The sequence below is a fragment of the Scleropages formosus genome, chromosome 16 (assembly GCF_900964775.1).
Source record: "Scleropages formosus chromosome 16, fSclFor1.1, whole genome shotgun sequence".
In the NCBI taxonomy this organism is placed as follows: Eukaryota; Metazoa; Chordata; class Actinopteri; order Osteoglossiformes; family Osteoglossidae; genus Scleropages; species Scleropages formosus.
This window is the reverse complement of record NC_041821.1, coordinates 25,849,968-25,867,894: the sequence shown is the minus strand read 5'-3', so window position 1 is coordinate 25,867,894 and position 17,927 is coordinate 25,849,968. Positions and strand designations below refer to the sequence as shown.

Genomic DNA, 17,927 nt, shown 5'->3' with positions numbered 1-17,927 from the left:
AACACTTTACTGAGGGAGGGAGCTATTACAGTATGTAATAAGATCCTCATTAATGGAGGATCTAGGGTGTATTCTACTTTTAACTGCATTTTATCTATGAAACCCTAATGGAATGTTAACTATTTTACATTCCTGCTGGTAGCTTTGAATTGCATATCTAGCCTAAAACTGCAGCAGCTCCCTTTTTCCAAGTTTGAAAGTATAAGAAAGAATGTTTGCACTTAAGAGGGTGAACTTTCTCAAAAGTTTCAGATGCTTAGAAGTTCTCTACCCGCACAAGTAAAACAAGTCTCTCTTGCTATAGTAATATAAACAAAGTGACCAGTACAATGTGGTTTGTTCTTGTTAGTGAGGTTAATCAGTTTATTGTGAAGTGTGGGGGCTGTGTTGTCAATCAATGCCAGGACCAGCTTTGATTATGGGCCTCTATTGGGCGGTGCTTGAACTCGCTGACTTAAGTGGGCGGGGCTTAACACGCTCAATGATTTCAAGCGTGGGCGGGGCTTACGCACATTCACTTCAGACAGGGGCGGGGCGTAATGAACCTACTGACCTGAGACACCGCCTACATTAGACTCCGACTGTTACATGACAAGAATTAGCCCGTTGTATTCTTTAAAAATGAGCATTTCGTTAGTTAAAATGTACGTGTTATGCAGTCCCGGCATATATGTATTATCCTGCATTTCTCCATCTCTAGCAACTGGTACCAGTCGACATTTTTTGTATAAGTAAATTTAATACATGTCTGCTATGTGTATGCTTAATTATTATCAATATATAGCATATTGAAATGAAGGCTGTACCAATCCAAACTGAAGACGATTAGCTGGACACGAGGCTGGTTTTGTGAATCAGTGCATTATTTTCGTGCAAAACAAGAACAAAGGGAACTTCTCCACATGCCCACCAGTCTGGAGCCTATGTTGCAGCACTGCCTTTGATTGGACGGCTCCCCGGCACAACACGGCCTATCATATCTTCGATACTTGAGGCCGCTCAATGTCCGCCTCTATTATTGGCCCACATGTTTGGCGCTCGCGGAGCTTGCGGTCTTTCGGAACCGAGAGGCGGATATTGACTGAGGGAGACGGGATAAAGAAAAAAAACAGAGTGAGTTAGACAAGGAGAAACGGCCGGTAGGAATAAATGTCGCGTGAGGTGTTACTTGGCGACAGTTATACACTGGGCTTCGTTACTAGTTGGTTCAACAGTTAATGAGCGTTTTTTGTTGTGTATAGAAATTAAGTTAGAGTCAGTAGCGCCTCTTTGTGGCAGAGCGCGCCGGTACCTCGCTCGCTCGAACCGCAGGAGGTCCGTCGGCTGATCCCGCCCAACCCGGGTCGGTGGATGTGGTGGATGGAACAGGTAAGAGGCACCGACGGAAATGTCTCTTCTTGCTCTCCTCCTTGTTCAATAATTATATCGGGCAACCGGCAATTTCGTGGGAAGGGAACGGTATTCCGGAATGTTTCCAGTTAGAAACCGAATTAAATTAACCGGCAAGTAGTACTAGTTGACAGAACTCAACGGCTGTCATGTCAATTGTCATCCGGAGCTGCTGCTCGGTCTCTGCTGGTCGCAAACAATCAACCCATTGCTACTCTTTCATCCTCGTTTTTGTCATTATTTCTCTTTTTTTAAATTTTAATTTAGCTGTCAAAGTCAGAAGTCAGTCAGTGCAGTTTAATGCTTTTCCCGTTTGCTGACGAACTGCTAAGAGCTTAGACTAAGGCTTAGTGCATGCATCACCGTGTGTTAAGTTTTTAATCATGTGAATCATGAATAAAGTTAGCGGTTATAGAGTACCCGAGCCGTGTAAATTCTTAGGTTGTTTATACAAACAAGCTATCATATAATTAGTAATACAATTCGAACGGGCAGCATTCTCCATTATGTGAAGTGGATCATTCTGTATGTGTATGTGCATAATAATGTGGGCAAGAATAAATGAACATATTTTAACATATTGAATAAAGTGCAGTTTTTCTACTGCTCTATTATTAGTTCTGATCCGCTGTGTGTTGTTGTTGAAGATTGTCTCCCTCTACTGTAACGTTTTATTGATGTATTTCTATTAATCTCTGCTTTTTACGTACGCGAAATATAAATTCCATGTCAGGACTGAAAACTGGGATTATAACCACGACTTTGCATAATTAATGAGCTGTCCTGTTGGAACTGTTTTGTGCTGGTAACAGTACTTTTGCATGCATAGTGACAAGTAAATACAAAAAAAAATTAAATGCAAAGTAAACGCTTTTAGAAATATTATCATTTTATTGGGGGATTCCTGTGTGTAAATTGTTAATTTCAGATGTTTCTTTAGACACCAGGTGCCACAGTAAAATAAAGGTGTTGTAAGTAGGTATTTATTGTGTCTTTATAATATAATTAATTAAAATGCTTTATTTATGCTATGTGAAATTGCAAATGCTGTAATACAGGAATTTAATGCAGATATTCCTGTATTCATTTATTTATTCTTGCATACTGTTTGGTTCTTTACCACCTGGATTTTCCTTGTATGCTGTATTATCACAAAATAGAAAATATTCCCATTAAAGCATAATTTTTGTTGCTTTCTGTTCTCTAAAATGAAATGAGAAATGAGAAATTTGGTTGCAGAAAACAGGAAAACAAAGTATGCCCACCACATAGTCGCTGAAGCTCATCCAGTCACACTTCTTAATTCATAAGCACAAATTACATTTGGATAGTAAATTGCTAGAAAGTGCTTTTGTGTTGTTGTGACCTGTCACTGTAATGCACCTATGGCAAAAAATGTAAATCAAATTAAGTGTAATAACAAAAATGCATAACTCAACTATAACTGAGTGTACAATTACATGCATTATTTTCTGTAACGGCTGTGCCTTTGTAGCCACTTGATTTCTGGCTCAGCAAGGAAGCATAGCAAATCTGAAATTAAATTATTCCAAGAGTTTGTAACCATCAGTATGTCTAATTAAGGATTCCTTGGACTACATTTACCCATGTTTGTCAGTTGTATCCCAGTTTATTCTGCAATTGCTTCAACAGAGCTGTAACACACCATTTAAAATACAAAAAAATGAATGTATGTTTTTTAAATATGGAAACTCTTCTGACACCTGACATAACTTATCTTAAATGTATTTTTTGTGAAAGACACATAATTGCATAATAATGTTTTTTGCCTGTGTTTAATTTTTTTATGCATTTAATTTTTTAAAATTTAAGAAATGCAACACAATGGAGAGGTGAGTCTTGTGCGAGTTGTTTTTATACTAACCTTGCCATCCATAGTCTTGTCATGGTTGTTTATTATGAGCTGTTGATTAGAGGGAAATATCTTGCTTGTGTGTCCAGATTAATATACAGCCAAATGCAGTGAGTGAACAACAGATATGAGCAATGTGAATATCTCCTGCATACTTAATTTACTCCACCCCACAGACCGTATGTAGCTGTGTATTTGATTCTTTTAATAAGGCTTTTGTTTACATACATGTGCCTACATCCATTCAGAAGATTGCCAAATTTTAAAAAAGGTGTGATATCTATTTTTAAATAAAAACTTCTGTGAAGTTTTTCCACATATGAGTGCACTTTGAAGAACTGGTGTCTTTAGAGTTTTAATTCCCTACTGTGTGTTATTCAGAGCATCCAAGTCCTGTGAATTTTTATTGTTTTTAGAGATTAATATACTTGTTCTAATCTGCATATTCTAAAATATTAAATTTCTGACTGATATTCCTGGTATTTTAACATGGAAATTATAAACTGCATGTAATAATCCAAACAGAAATTCACTTTCCTCTGCCTCCGAAATATTGGACTCCTGACTGTCGGCTCAGTGTTAATATTTTTGTTTCTTTTAGTCTGTATTTTGTGTATGTAAATATTACAGGTGAACATGTAATTCATTGTTCTTACATAAAACCTTTATTTCTTTAAGTGTTACCTTCTAACATCTTTTTCTGCTCATACAGGCCACATCATCTCCTTAATGTCTCAGAAATAAAATTTACACTTTTTTTTTTTTTTTTTTTTTCTTTTAAATTAAATTTGAAAGACAAAGTAACAGTCTATCTAATCAATTTGGAGACCTGAGTGGAAAATAAGAATAAAGAAAATGGATTTTGATGGTTATTGATAAGCCTGAGATTGTTCTTTTTAACTTGCTTCCCTGGCATCAGAATTATTTTGTTCTTTATGTATGTGTATAACAGCCAGCGTGTGGTTTTTTTTTTTTTTTTTTTTTTTGTGTGTGTGTGTAATTTCTGGAAAGAACAGCCTTATATAATTGTCGACACAAGGGACTGGGTCCAGATCAGTTGCTGTGTTCATCTGCTGTAACGTAACCATCTAACAGTCATTACTAATGGGTTCCACAAGCCACAGTGGAGATATTGGATAGTCTTCCTCTGCCTTACAGAGGTGATGTGTCTTTGAAAAACCCTCCACAAAGTAAATAGTCTTAACTTAAAGATGTAATTACTATGATGTTCAGTGGTAAATTATGCATTCTTGCCCTAAACTTGTTACAGATTTATGATAAAATATCACCAAATCCCTTTAAAATGGACACAATTACTAAAGTAGTTTATAAAGTTATCGTAACACACCATAACAAGGTTGTTTGCTTTTTATTAAATTCTCTATGATACTGCTGTTCTATACACTTGCACTTGTTCAGCTCTTTTGTAACCATTAGAAACTGTACACCAAGAAAATACTGAATAAGTTTCCTTGTGGTGCCTTGTGCTTTCCTACGTAGTTGAGTGAGTTTATTAGTTCCGTGATTTTGTGATGGGCTCTTAAGTGTCTGTTCTCAGTTTTCTTTGCTGTGCATGGTGGGATGTTTGGGATGGACAAATGTGGACAGGAGTTGTACGGTTGGGAGTGACCTGCACGAGGTTCCCATGGAGTCTCTCCCATCTTCAATACTGATTCAGACAATGAGCAGGAAGAGTGTTTTTCTGCTTGCTCTAGGTGCCGTCCAGGTGTTGCAGTGATTTCAGGAATGGTGTAAAGGGGGACACAAAAAAATGATCAGGAGCAGTGTTAAAAGGCTGAGCAAAGATTCCAGTCCAGAATTCAATCTGCTGTAATGTCAGAGTGATGCTGCAAAATGCTAGTAAGTAGCAGTTGGTAGTGTAGTGGTTAGAGCTGCTGCTTTTTTGGACCCAGAGGTTGCAGGTTTGAATGCCACCTCCAGCTCTAATACCCCTGAACAATGTACTTACCCTGAATTGCTACAGTTAAAATTAGCCAACTGTATATACACACACACACACACACACACACACACACACACACACACACACACACACTTTCCGAACCGCTTGTCCCATACAGGGTCACGGGGAACCAGAGCCTACCCGGCAACACAGGGCGTAAGGCCGGAGGGGGAGGGGACACACCAAGGACGGGACGCCAGTCCGCCGCAAGGCACCCCAAGCGGGACTCGAACCCCAGACCCACCAGAGAGCAGGACCCAGTCCAACCCACTGCGCCACCGTGCCCCCTGCCAGCTGTATAAATAGGTAAATTAGTTGTAGGTAGCTTAACACTGTAAGTTGCTTTAGAGAAAGGTGTAAGCTGAATGGATAAAAATGACACAAATGAATGTAGCATGGGCCAAACCATAACTGCCAAGAAGATCTCTCATTGCTCAGCTGTAGGGAGGCACACAAAATGCAACTGCGGGCATCGCAAAGGCAAAGAAATGCCTTGTAAGCCGAAGTAGAGCAATGAAATTATACTCATTGTAACATTGAACTGTCATATTTTGGGGTAAGGCTGTATTTTGTGACACTTTGCGAGTATTTTATTAATTCAGTAGGACTACTTGGTTTCTAGTAGTTTTCCAGCATTTCTCTGTGATCTGTGAACATGCAGAATTCTGTTGATAGTTTCTTTCTCTTTTCTGGAGTCAAACAGAATTTTACACCCTTCAAAGGTCATAATGCAGTTTGTATCATTAAAAAATTTTAAGCTATCTATCACAAGCCAATGTGTACTCCAAAGCATTCTAACGATCTGGAACTTTTTTTTAAAAACTAATTATCTGTAATATTGATCACAAAATGGGGAGAATGTTTTCAGGATTATCATTTGTAAAGTATTTCTGTAGTTTCTAAGATGCCTAATTGAAAAATAAATGGTTGAATACTATACCCTGTTCTTTGGGGAAGGAGACAAAAGAAGTGTATATACGCAAAATACAAACTTTAAAAATGGAAAAAAAAACAAATCTGAAACTGTAAGATGCCTTTATGCCCATAAATCATAATTTGTACTGCAAAGGAGATGATTGGTTGGCTTTTGTGCCAAAATGAAATGTGATTGGCTGCTGGTGTCAAGCTTCACTCGGCTCTCTCTCTTACTGCCTTGATTAGGTGTCCTTCCCCTGCCCTGTGCTGACGCTGTAGACCAGCCTCACATGGGCTGTTGTTCACAGCACAACAATCACTGTTTGTCTGCTCAATAACTTCAAAAGAATCATCTACAGACTTTTGAAATGAGAGGGAAAATTTTCTCAAAAAAATGGAAATGATAAATATAGCAGTAAATGAGGTATGTTTTGTAAACATCAGACATTTTAATTGTTCTCCTCAAATCATTTTACACGCAGTGGTGCGATAGATGAAATGGCTCTCCCACAGAGCGTTGGTATTATTGTGTGAAATGTGCCATGCATAATGTTGAGCTGTAGGTCATGAATTTTAGCCTCTGGCTATTTCCAGCTGGACCTGGTGGAAATGGGATGCGCACTGGAGCAGCACGGGCTCAGCCTTACATGGTGGTCCAGGTTTGTTGGCCTCTTTGCTGAGAATGTGATTGCTGTCCTCACAGGCCAGCCATGGGCTTGACTGCAAAGAAATCAGAGAAAGGCCCTGTATGCTGGAGACGCCGGGTGAAGTCAGAGTACATGCGTCTCCGGCAGCTGAAAAGATTCAGGAGGGCAGATGAGGTCAAGGTATGACCACAGCAGACACTTGTGCTTCCATTCTTTCCACACTTTCATTTTATTAGGGTCTCTTACACCGCTGAATGTGGATTAATTTTAAGTCTTTAAAGCTTGTTCTAAGACTTTTTGACTAACTTAGAGAGTATTCTCTTTAGTGAAAGGTAAATGAAGGGAAACATATAGAACTTCATCTTATCTTAGTCTAACATGATCTGATTTCTTTCCAATTTCTTCTGGTATAAAGGAGTAAAGAGCAGTGTGAAGAATGGGTTCTACTGTTTGAATGTATTTTCACTTTTGTGTTAATGATTACCATGCCCACAACTTCTCTGTCTTCCTCTGTCATAAAGAGCATGTTTAATTCCAACCGGCAGAAGATCCTGGAACGCACTGACATCCTCAACCAGGAGTGGAAGCTGCGACGGATACAGCCGGTGCACATCATGACATCTGTAAGCTCCTTACGCGGCACCAGAGAGGTCAGCACTCGCAGCTTCTCACCCAGGTTCTACAGAACAGCAGTACACACGACACTGTCAGCGCCTAACATAACACTAGAGAGGTCACCATACACAGGTTGCCCTTCGGGTCCTCCAGAATAACAGCAACCGAACACCGCACACAGGAAATGTATACTTTTGCTCTGTTTTCTGGGCCAACCTATGCACAGTATGTTGCAGAACTGAGGTCTTTCTGGAAGTCTAGTTGCATAAATTCAAGGAAATGTAGCATGAATGGACCAGTATCACAGAAAATGTACGTATTAAAGTATGACTTTGATTTGTTTAAATTACTCAAACTCTTTGCCAATATTCTGCCATTGTTGTAGTAAGATACATCTTCATAACTTTATCATTGTGTTCATGTCCTGTCTTTGTGAAATGCCTCATTCTACTCGTGTCTCAAAGGGCTGAGTACTGGTCCCCCTACTTTTCTCAATCTACGTGTGTTCCCACGACCCTGTCATCGCCTTCCTCGGATTCTTCTACCACTGTTACCCGGATGATACTTAGCTCTTCCTTTCTTTTCCCCTCGACGCATAAGACATTTTCTCGCACATCTCTGCCTCTGATACTTAGGTTCAAACACTTGTTTGTAATGCTACACAGTGACTCATTGTCATGCATAAAAATATCTTATTTTTTTTAAATTAATATTAGGTGACACATTTTTTTTCTGTGATCCAGTACATTTGTTTTCATAAGAAATTATGTTATTTGGATCCCCTTTGAACGAGAATTGGCATAATGGGGTGGTTTCATGGAACCAGTTAACCTGTTAGGCAAGGGATGGGTGTTTATTTTTAGTTTAAAAAAAAAAAAAAAAAAATTGACAATTAAAGTTGTCTTCTAATTGTTGTACTGGCATATCCTGTGTCTTTAAAATCTGTTTGGCTTTGTTTTCCATGCTGTCTTCTGTGATGTTTTGTCTGTGCATCAGCTGGTATCTGTAATGACTGTAGGAGCCCTTAACTCGACCTTTCTTTGCCTTTCAGTGCACCGTGGACAGTGGCTTCTCTGAGTTCTCCAAGCAAGTAATTCCTCTAAAGACTCTGAATGCTGTGGCATCTGTACCTGTGATGTACTCCTGGTCCCCCCTGCAACAGAACTTCATGGTAATGACACATCATACTTTGCTTATTCAGATTTTCTTTGTGCAGAAGATACTTGATGGTGACTGAAAGAAATACTTTTTATTTAGCATTTTAAATCTCTTGATTCATGGGGTTTTTTTGATCTTCTGCTGAATTAGCAGCATTCTTATTGTAGGGCTATTAGGTGTTCTGGAGAACAAGAAGAGTCCCATGAAAGGTGGCAGTTGATGTTTTTTGGGTTATCAGATTGGAGAAATGATTACTCTAAACAAGGGGTGAATCTGGGGGGGTGCGGTAGCGCAGTGGGTTGGACCGGGTCTTACTCTCCGGTGGGTCTGGGGTTCGAATCCTACTTGAGGTGCGTTGTGATGGACTGGTGTCCCATCCTGGGTGTGTCCCCCTCCCCCTCCAGCCTTATGTCCTGTGTTGCTGGGTTAGGCTCCGGTTCCCTGCGACCCCGTATGGGACAAGTGGTTCAGACAGCGTGTGTGTGAGAATCTCCAAACACATATACATTCTTGTGTGTCACTGTGTTCTATTTTTAGGTTGAGGATGAGACTGTGCTGCACAACATCCCTTACATGGGGGATGAAATCCTTGACCAAGATGGAACCTTCATCGAGGAGCTTATTAAGAACTACGATGGCAAAGTGCATGGGGACAGAGGTGAGGGCTGTTATGTGTCAGTTTTTGTCCTATACACCCAGTCATAGGGGGCTTTCCTTGTCTCATTAATTATAGAAGTGGCAGGATAATTGGTATATATGTGCATGATATATGAATCTGTTAGGATCATTTAAATTAAACTTATTACACATTTAAGATTTTACTCTATACTTGAAGTTGCTTAGCATTTGTTTCTGTGGGACAGAATGCGGTTTCATCAATGACGAAATATTTGTGGAGCTTGTGAGCGCCCTCAATCAGTACAGTGATAATGAGGATGAGGATGATGATGAAGACCAGCATGAGTACAAGCTGGAGAAGCTTGATCTTTGCGATGGCAAAGACGACATGGACGATGCCCGGAAGGACCACCTCCTGTCCTCGCAGGGTATGAGGGGCCTGTAGTTGTTTGCAAGCTTTCATCTGAGTCATGCCCCCTTTTCTGTGTTTGTTAAATGTTAACCTGATCAAGGTCAGTGAACTATTGTTTGTCCACTGTGTTTACTCTAACAGGCCGAGACCGTGACTTCTCCAAAAAGTTTCCGTCTGATAAGATCTTTGAAGCAATTTCCTCCATGTTTCCAGACAAGGGATCACCAGAGGAACTAAAGGAGAAGTGAGCCCCCCCCCCCAATAACTTACGCTTTCAACTGCATCTCCAGTCATAATACTTTCTGCACAAATACTTACAGTGGTGCATGAAAGTTTGTGAACCTTTCAGAATTTTCTGTATTTCTGCATAGATATAACATGATCATATTTTTATGCAAGCCCTGAAACTAGATAAAGAGAACGCAGTTCAATAAATGAGACAAAACATTATACTTCTTTATTTATTGAGGAAAATGATCCACTGTTACATATCTGAGTCCATTTCTCTTTTAACTATTTAAACTATTAAAAACTATTTAAAGATTTAATTATTTATGGTCAACTAACGATATTTGTGCTTAATTCATTGATTTAATTACTTTTGTTAAATAAAATTTGCTCCACACTTACAATGTGGTACCCATGTTTGCCACACAAGCGTGAGAGGCAATTTGCTATGAGCAGGTCCATGGACTGGGATGTTGATGGGAGAACCCATTGCTGTCTTTTCAGGTACAAGGAACTGACTGAGCAGCAGCTCCCTGGGGCACTGCCTCCCGAGTGCACTCCCAACATTGATGGGCCCAACGCCCGCTCCGTGCAGCGTGAACAGAGCCTGCACTCCTTCCACACGCTCTTCTGCCGCCGCTGCTTCAAGTATGACTGCTTCCTTCACCGTAAGTCCCATTGTCACACGCCATCTTTCTTGGAGCAGGTTTTACCTGTTGCTACAGGTCCACAATCCCTTATCTGAAACACTTGGGCTCAAATGTGTTTCGGAGTTTTAAATTTTCAGATTTAAGTAAAGAAAAATGGTATATACCGTATATTACATATGTATGACTCCAGTGGGGTCAAGGGCATCGCTCTGTAATCGAACTCAGTCATATTTCTGCAGTCAAAAATATGAGTTTTCACACTAAATGGGATAAATAAAAACTACAAATACCTGTTATTTATATAGTAATAAACTGGTAAATGAAAGAGTGGGATAATATAGACTATAAATATTTGTAGACTAATTCTTATTTCTAAGGAAAATGTTCAGTAAAACATCACACATACAGATTTAAACTATTCTAAATACCTGTATGTATGGTATAGTAAATTTTCATTACATGCTTGAGGATCTTGGACAAAAGGAAATATCAGTATTGGCATGGCTGTCATCACCTGCAGATTTTGTTTTTACCGGTTGCAGGTTTTTATAGAAGGCCTTACTTTGGAAAAAACTTTCATTTTTCAGAGGTTTCCGAATTTTGGAATTGCAAATAAGGGTTTGTGGACCAGTACCACTTTCACATCATGGGAAGAGTTTGCAAATCTCAGTTCTCTTTCCTGCGATCTCTCAGATGTCGATTGTCCTTCTGGATGTCTCTTTTGTCGCTTTTAGCTTTCCATGCGACTCCTAACACATACAAGAGGAAGAACATGGAAAACTTGGTGGACAGCAAACCCTGCGGCCTTGACTGCTACATGTACCTGGTACAGGTAAGTGTTTCCTTTGCATCCAAGATCACACAGAACACACTGATAACAGCATTTATTTACAAGACCTGCTAATTTGCTATGCCCCAGCCACACTGCTACGCTCTTCAAGCTCTGCCCACTTGGTGGTCCCACACACAAGAGGTCTGAAATCAAAAGAACAAAAATTCTGGCTCCATTGTTCTGTACTGATCTCCCTCTGTTACTCGGAACAGATGAATCCCAGCATTCAAGAAGGGTCTCACAATACATCTCTTTTGGAATCACTTTTCCCTTCTCCTGTGTACTCAGTAAACACGTGCTACGTTATCTGTTTAATAATTAAAAAAGAAAACGATATATGCAACTACTCATGTACTGAAGAATCAAGTGTCTGTATATCCAGATCTCTCTTTCTGTTGGTATAATGCACTTTTTGCATTGTTCTCTCAGATGTGGCTTTGGAGAAAAGTATCTGCTAAATCAATAAATGTAAATGTGTGAAAATGCAGTAGTGTGTGTGTTATAAATGTGCAAATTGTGAGAAACAGTAAAGATGGTGAGTTTTCATTGTTATGAAATGTGAATAAGCCAAGGTGACTGAGATTACATTTAATGTGATTGTGATTGAAACAAAATATTTAGACAGATGATTGGAAGTGACCCTGGTAGAGTGTTATGGCGCAGTTTTGAGCCTTCTACAATGTAATCTACTTCTGCCATGTGCTGACCAGATGCTTCTGTCATGTACCAGTTGTGTTGCTCACACACAAAGATCTTTACTGTGATTTTAGAGGAGGCCCTGTGTCTCCCATGAGACCTGTCCTTTGGGATGATGAAATCCATTGTAAAAGTTTTCTTGGTGAACCTCTCTCCTCTACTGCAGGACGGTGTACTGAGGGAGTGCCCTGCTGGCCCGGGGATGGGGGCTGGAGCCGCGGAGCGCGAGAGGGACCGGGAGCGGGCCAAGACACCCTCCAAACGGCCAACGGGGCGCCGTAGGGGCAGGTTCCCCAACGGCAGCAGCCGACCTAGCACTCCAACGGTGAGTGGGGAGACGCGCGACGTGGACAGTGACACACCGGGGGACTGCAATGACAAGGAGGACGATGACAGGAAGGAGGAGACCACAAGCTCCTCAGGTGAGTGCACGCTGCTGTGGAAGTCAGGGAATCGCAGTGGTTTGTCTCAATTCGTGTAGGCAGTGTGCTTTTTCTCCACACAGCAAGGATGTGAAATCAAAGCTTTTGTGGTGCTTCTCTTAACAGACTTGCTGTGCTGAATTTCTGAGATGATTTTCTTAAATAATGAATTAAGCTCACCTGAAAGGACTCGAGTATCTTCCTCCCACTTCCCTGTCCAGGGCTCCATTGCAGGCGTCTGTTGCATTCATTCCGTTAATGCTGATATCAGGTGCCTCAGTCCCCAGAGGGCCGTCTGTCTCTGTGTGTCTGTCTCTGTGTGTCTGTCTCTGTGTGTCTGTCTCTGTGTGTGTGTGTGTGAGAGTGAGAACCAGTCTCCTCTCTTCCTTTTTCCATTTACCTGTTTATGCTCTTACATATTTATGCGATCCTTTGATTATGTGAACACTTTTTTCTAACAGTATATGCAGTAAGTGTTAGCTACATAGCAGAAAGTATAATTGTGAGAGTTATAAATTAATAAGTTATAAATCAAAATAAATGGATACCTCTGCTGATGTAATTAATTGATATTTGCCTGCATAATAATCTGCCAGAATAATGGAGCTGTGAGTCAGAGACGGAGTTCTTTGTAGTCGGCAGGCAGTACTGCTCATCCACCACACCCTGTACCCTCTGTGTTTTCCCAGAAGGCAGCTCACGATGTCAGACGCCTGTGAAACTGAAGCTGAGCTCTGAGGTGCCGGAGAATGTGGACTGGAGTGGGGCTGAGGCCTCCCTCTTCCGTGTGCTCATTGGCACTTATTACGACAATTTCTGCGCCATTGCCAGGCTCATCGGGACCAAGAGCTGCAGACAGGTGAGATGCAGTGCATGTTCCAGCTGGACTATCGTCTTCACCTTTTGCCCATCTGTCTGTCTGCCAGTGTGTGCACCTCTGAAATAATGGCTACGTTGTAAAATAATGGCCAGGTTTACGAGTTCCGGGTTAAAGAGTCCAGTATCATTGCACGTGCTCCTACAGAAGATGTTGACACTCCTCCCCGGAAGAAGAAGAGGAAACACAGGTAAGGACCATACAACAGACCTGCTTCCTGCCATTACCGATTTTCTTTATTTTTTTTTTTTTTAACCGATGAGTGTGACTTTAACTTTCTTGAGCTTTGACAAAAAATCTAATTTACAAAAGTCTAATTTGTCCCCCCCCACACTGCTGTAGGTTGTGGGCCACTCATTGTAGGAAAATTCAGCTGAAAAAAGGTTTGTTTCTCCTGCTTTTGTCACACGACCTCGGACTTTCAGTGGTACAGTTCAGCGCCTGTGAGCACTCATCCAGATATATTTAATGAATCTCCGTAACCTGTTTAAACTGCTGAGTGACACTTCAACATCGCTCCCCCAGATGGCTCCTCGAACCATGTGTATAACTACCAGCCGTGTGACCATCCGAAGCAGGCCTGCGACAGTTCCTGCCCCTGCGTCACCGCACAGAATTTCTGTGAGAAGTTCTGCCAGTGCAGCTCTGAGTGTGAGTAGCAGGGGCAGGACTCTTCTCTCTCTCACACACACACACACACACACACACACACACAACACACACACAGATCTATATCTGTCACTCGGGTGTGATTGAGGCGACGGGTGTCAGTAGAAATGTGCAGATGGAACCAAGAGTATGTCCAGAAGCAGAAACGTGCTGGGGAGCAGTTTAGATCACAGTATGGAATTAGCGTCCTGCTGAGGTCATAGTGACAGTCTACTTTTATTACACTCTGCTTGTTAGCATCTAGCAGCGGTGTTAAAAAAAGCTTAAGTTGACTTAAAAGTTTTTTCTATCTATAATGCCCAGGAGGGTTTGGAAGCCAATGGCACTTGGACCCCCAGAGGTTTTTTTTATTATTATTTTCTCCCTTGCCTTTCGGTTGGGTTTTTGTTGTTCCTTTTTTCCGTGTCCAGTAGGCATACTTGCACCTGTAATTATTGCATAGTTAATGTAGTAATTTAATGTATAGCCAACCTTTTATTTGTATTATGCTTCTGCTCCTTTGTTCTGTGCTGTGTCACCACGTGAGAAGAACACTCTATAAACATCAGTTAAATTTTCTACCATCATTTTCTTATTAAATATATAAGTAAACATGACAAGCTAAGCTTTTTCCAGGCTTTTTCTTTTGGTGTAAAAACACTTGCTTTTGAAATAACCTGTCGATGAGGCATCTGAGTGAGTATTGGACAGAGTTGCTGCTTTTGGATCTGAAGGTCCCAAGTTCAAATCCCACCTACTGCTGTCGTACCCTTGAGGCAAGATACTTCTCCTGAACTATTCTAGTAAAAATTACCCAGCTGTATAAATGGCAAATACGTTGTAAGATGCTGTGGAGAAAAGCATCAGGTGGATGAATAAATGTGAGTGAGGATTGTGTGTAAAATGCATGTGAAGCAGATGGAACACCATCCTCTTTATGCCTGTTGCTACAGGTCAGAACCGCTTCCCTGGCTGCCGCTGCAAAGCACAGTGTAACACCAAGCAGTGCCCCTGCTACCTAGCAGTGCGTGAGTGTGACCCCGACCTGTGCCTCACGTGCGGTGCCGCCGAGCACTGGGACAGCAAGAATGTCTCCTGTAAGAACTGCAGCATCCAGCGTGGGGCCAAGAAGGTGAGGGCCTGAACCAGAGGTCAGTGGATGGAAACCCATGTGCTGAGTTTTGATACAGGCCAAGTTTGTCTCAGCTGAGGTCCTCGCGAGGAAAAGTGTTGTGATGAACCATTAAAACCATCCTGCTCTCTGTCTTTCAGCACCTTCTGCTGGCCCCGTCTGATGTGGCTGGTTGGGGCATCTTCATCAAGGAGCCCGTGCAGAAGAATGAGTTCATCTCTGAGTACTGTGGAGAGGTATGATCATGAGTCATGCTGCTCCTACCTTTTTTTTTTAAACATTATTTTATTAGAAGTTTATTTTTTTCCATCCAGTGTAATTACAGTTATTGCTTTTAGCTGATGTAAGCTTCTGTAACGCATATTTTTGCTATACTCTCCTTTTGGGGTAGGGAACCTGTGCTTGAAGGGAGACCAGTAGACAAGGATCTTGGCTCTGATGGTTCGCCTCACAGAAGCTCTAAATTACGTTGACAAAGTGAAATTATAGACAGATCCAATTGCAAGGAGCTTTTCCTGTAACTGGAAATTTACTCTGGTTTTGTGGGGGATCAGTGTGGAGAGTGAGGGGGTGTGTAGAGTGATGCCTAGTTAACTCTGCATAGGGGTGTTGGTGCCTGCAATTTCTGATAAATTGCAGAGGTGAAGAAGGGTCATAATGGACCTTCATGATATCTGCTAACATAATGGACTGCCTTTATAGATTTATTTGTTAGATTTGTATAGATGTAGCCCTCATATTGTTTACATGATTTACTGTTTAACAGATAATCTCCCAGGATGAAGCTGACCGCAGAGGAAAGGTGTATGATAAGTACATGTGCAGCTTCCTGTTCAACTTGAACAACGGTAATGAGTTCCTTCACATTCACCGCTGCCTTTTCCAGCGTTCCCAGTGTCTTGTAGCCCATCACACTCAAGTCTCTCTTCTCTTGCAGATTTTGTGGTCGATGCAACACGGAAGGGCAACAAGATCAGGTTCGCCAATCATTCCGTCAATCCCAACTGCTATGCAAAAGGTAAAGGAGGACGTCTGGTGTGGTTTCTGTAAGGTCGTTGTGTTATTGCTTCCAATAACAGTTCTGGCCGATTTTGATCCACTACCCATTTATCTGTTTTCTTGTCCACTGTATCTTTAAAGTCTCCTTTGGTACCACAGTTCAAAGGAGTCTATGATTTTTTTCTATCCTGTTATTAATGTTCATTTTTCATGTCCATATAGCACTATAGATAATACCATTGTTTACACAATTCTAATTTTGATCTTATGGATACGTTGGCACCTCTGCAGATTTTTTGAGTTTTTTGTTACCGCTCAGTACTAGTTCGTTGTTATTGTTAGCTCTTAATCATGGTGAAAATAATAGTAATTATTTCAGTACCATGTGGTCACTGTTCTCCTCCTTTTTTGGAAGTCATGATGGTAAATGGAGATCACAGAATTGGAATATTTGCAAAGAGAGCCATACAAACCGGTGAGGAACTTTTCTTTGACTACAGGTGAGTTCAGAGCTTTTGCCACGTCCAGTTAAATGTGTGTGATTTGGGCTGGTTTAGTGTTTCAACAGAGTTTTGCAGTAGGTGTACCCATGGTTAGGTGATCGAAATCAAGCAGATCAATGTAAATCATGATTTAGTTCAAATGTTTTGAATAATTTATTTAAATCAAGTCTACTGATTTTCTTTTTTTCCCTATATATTTAGTTTGCATCAAATCTTAAGTTTATTTGATAACAACCTTAAATTACAGGAAACTCTCAGCACAAAGTACATGTTAAATTCAATTACACCACACCTTTTGGATAATTATGGTATTGTTGTCCTTGAGACACCAACACTTTTACTAGAAATATGGGTTCCTTACGCCTCACCCAGCAGTACTGCTGTTTTATTTTGGGCCGTGAAGAGAAAAATGAGTTTTGTCGTATTATGTGCGAAGCCTGTTCCTAAGTTTACATTGAATGTGCTAAAGACACACTGTACACCTGCAGAGGATACAGTGGCAGCAAGAAGCTGGTTGACAGCATTCATCAATTCCGCATGAATAACATAATTTTTAACAATTTTAAACATTTTTGTGAAGAAAACAACTGTTTTGGAACATTAATATTAAAATAAACATTGAGTGTTATGGCCAATGCTCAAGATTTAATAAATAAATTAAAAAAATAAATAAATAAATAATCGCCTACCCTGGGTGTACCACTGGGTCTGGGGGGGGGTCCAAGGCACTATGCTATGGGGTCTAAGTACCTTGTTTTTTTTTTTTTTTTTTTCTGTAATACTCAGGTACAGCCAGGCAGATGCTCTCAAGTACGTGGGTATTGAAAGAGAAATGGAAATTCCATGAATCCCTCTACCTCTTCTTCAGGAAATGCCTTACACTCTTCAGGATGTTTAAGTGCAGCATTTTTGCGTAATGGGTTATTTGATACACCAGGAACTTGTGGAACTCTCATATTGGTTCTAATAGTAAATTATAACAGTGGTTCTCAGTTGACTTTTTACTGCCTTTTTCACATTTTAAAAACCAGTTTTTTTTATAAAGGTGTTTTTTTTTTTTGGAACATTTCAACACAGTCTACAATACTTGAACATTCCTGTGTTTACAGCAACATGAGTGTAAAATAATAAAATGATAATCAAATTATGTCTTTTTCCCCCCATCTTTAAAAAAGAAAAAAAAAAGGTCATCCAGTGTTCATTATTCTCTATCACATGCACATAGCTTGGTGTTTTTAATTTTAGTTATTACTTATCAGTGCAATTGGTGTTCTTTAGTTTTTGTTTGCCGTACTGTTAAGTTATTGTAAATAAAGGGTTGATCTATTTGTAGCTTTATTTTGAGATTTC

General features: G+C 40.5%; 1 protein-coding gene across 6 annotated transcripts; it reads left to right on the top strand.

Annotated features, from left to right (window-relative positions):
* Nucleotides 1-1,049: 1,049 nt before the first annotated feature.
* LOC108919665 (histone-lysine N-methyltransferase EZH2) lies at nt 1,050-17,724 on the top strand. Of its 6 annotated transcripts, XM_018727862.1 has the most exons (21): nt 1,050-1,113; nt 1,242-1,368; nt 6,844-6,967; nt 7,309-7,437; nt 8,454-8,573; nt 9,098-9,218; nt 9,424-9,606; nt 9,732-9,834; nt 10,323-10,486; nt 11,203-11,300; nt 12,163-12,418; nt 13,108-13,277; nt 13,391-13,485; nt 13,638-13,678; nt 13,821-13,946; nt 14,897-15,075; nt 15,216-15,311; nt 15,842-15,923; nt 16,013-16,093; nt 16,490-16,574; nt 17,364-17,724. In XM_018727862.1, the coding sequence occupies exons 3-21, from the start codon at nt 6,851-6,853 to the stop codon at nt 17,422-17,424; spliced, it is 2,307 nt and encodes a 768-aa protein (XP_018583378.1). In that variant the 5' UTR covers nt 1,050-1,113; nt 1,242-1,368; nt 6,844-6,850; the 3' UTR covers nt 17,425-17,724. The 6 variants fall into 6 exon arrangements, with proteins under 6 accessions (XP_018583378.1, XP_018583381.1, XP_018583382.1 ...); XM_018727865.1 differs by having other exon boundaries at nt 1,061-1,368; nt 7,333-7,437; XM_018727866.1 differs by having other exon boundaries at nt 1,061-1,368; nt 7,309-7,410.
* Nucleotides 17,725-17,927: the final 203 nt, after the last annotated feature.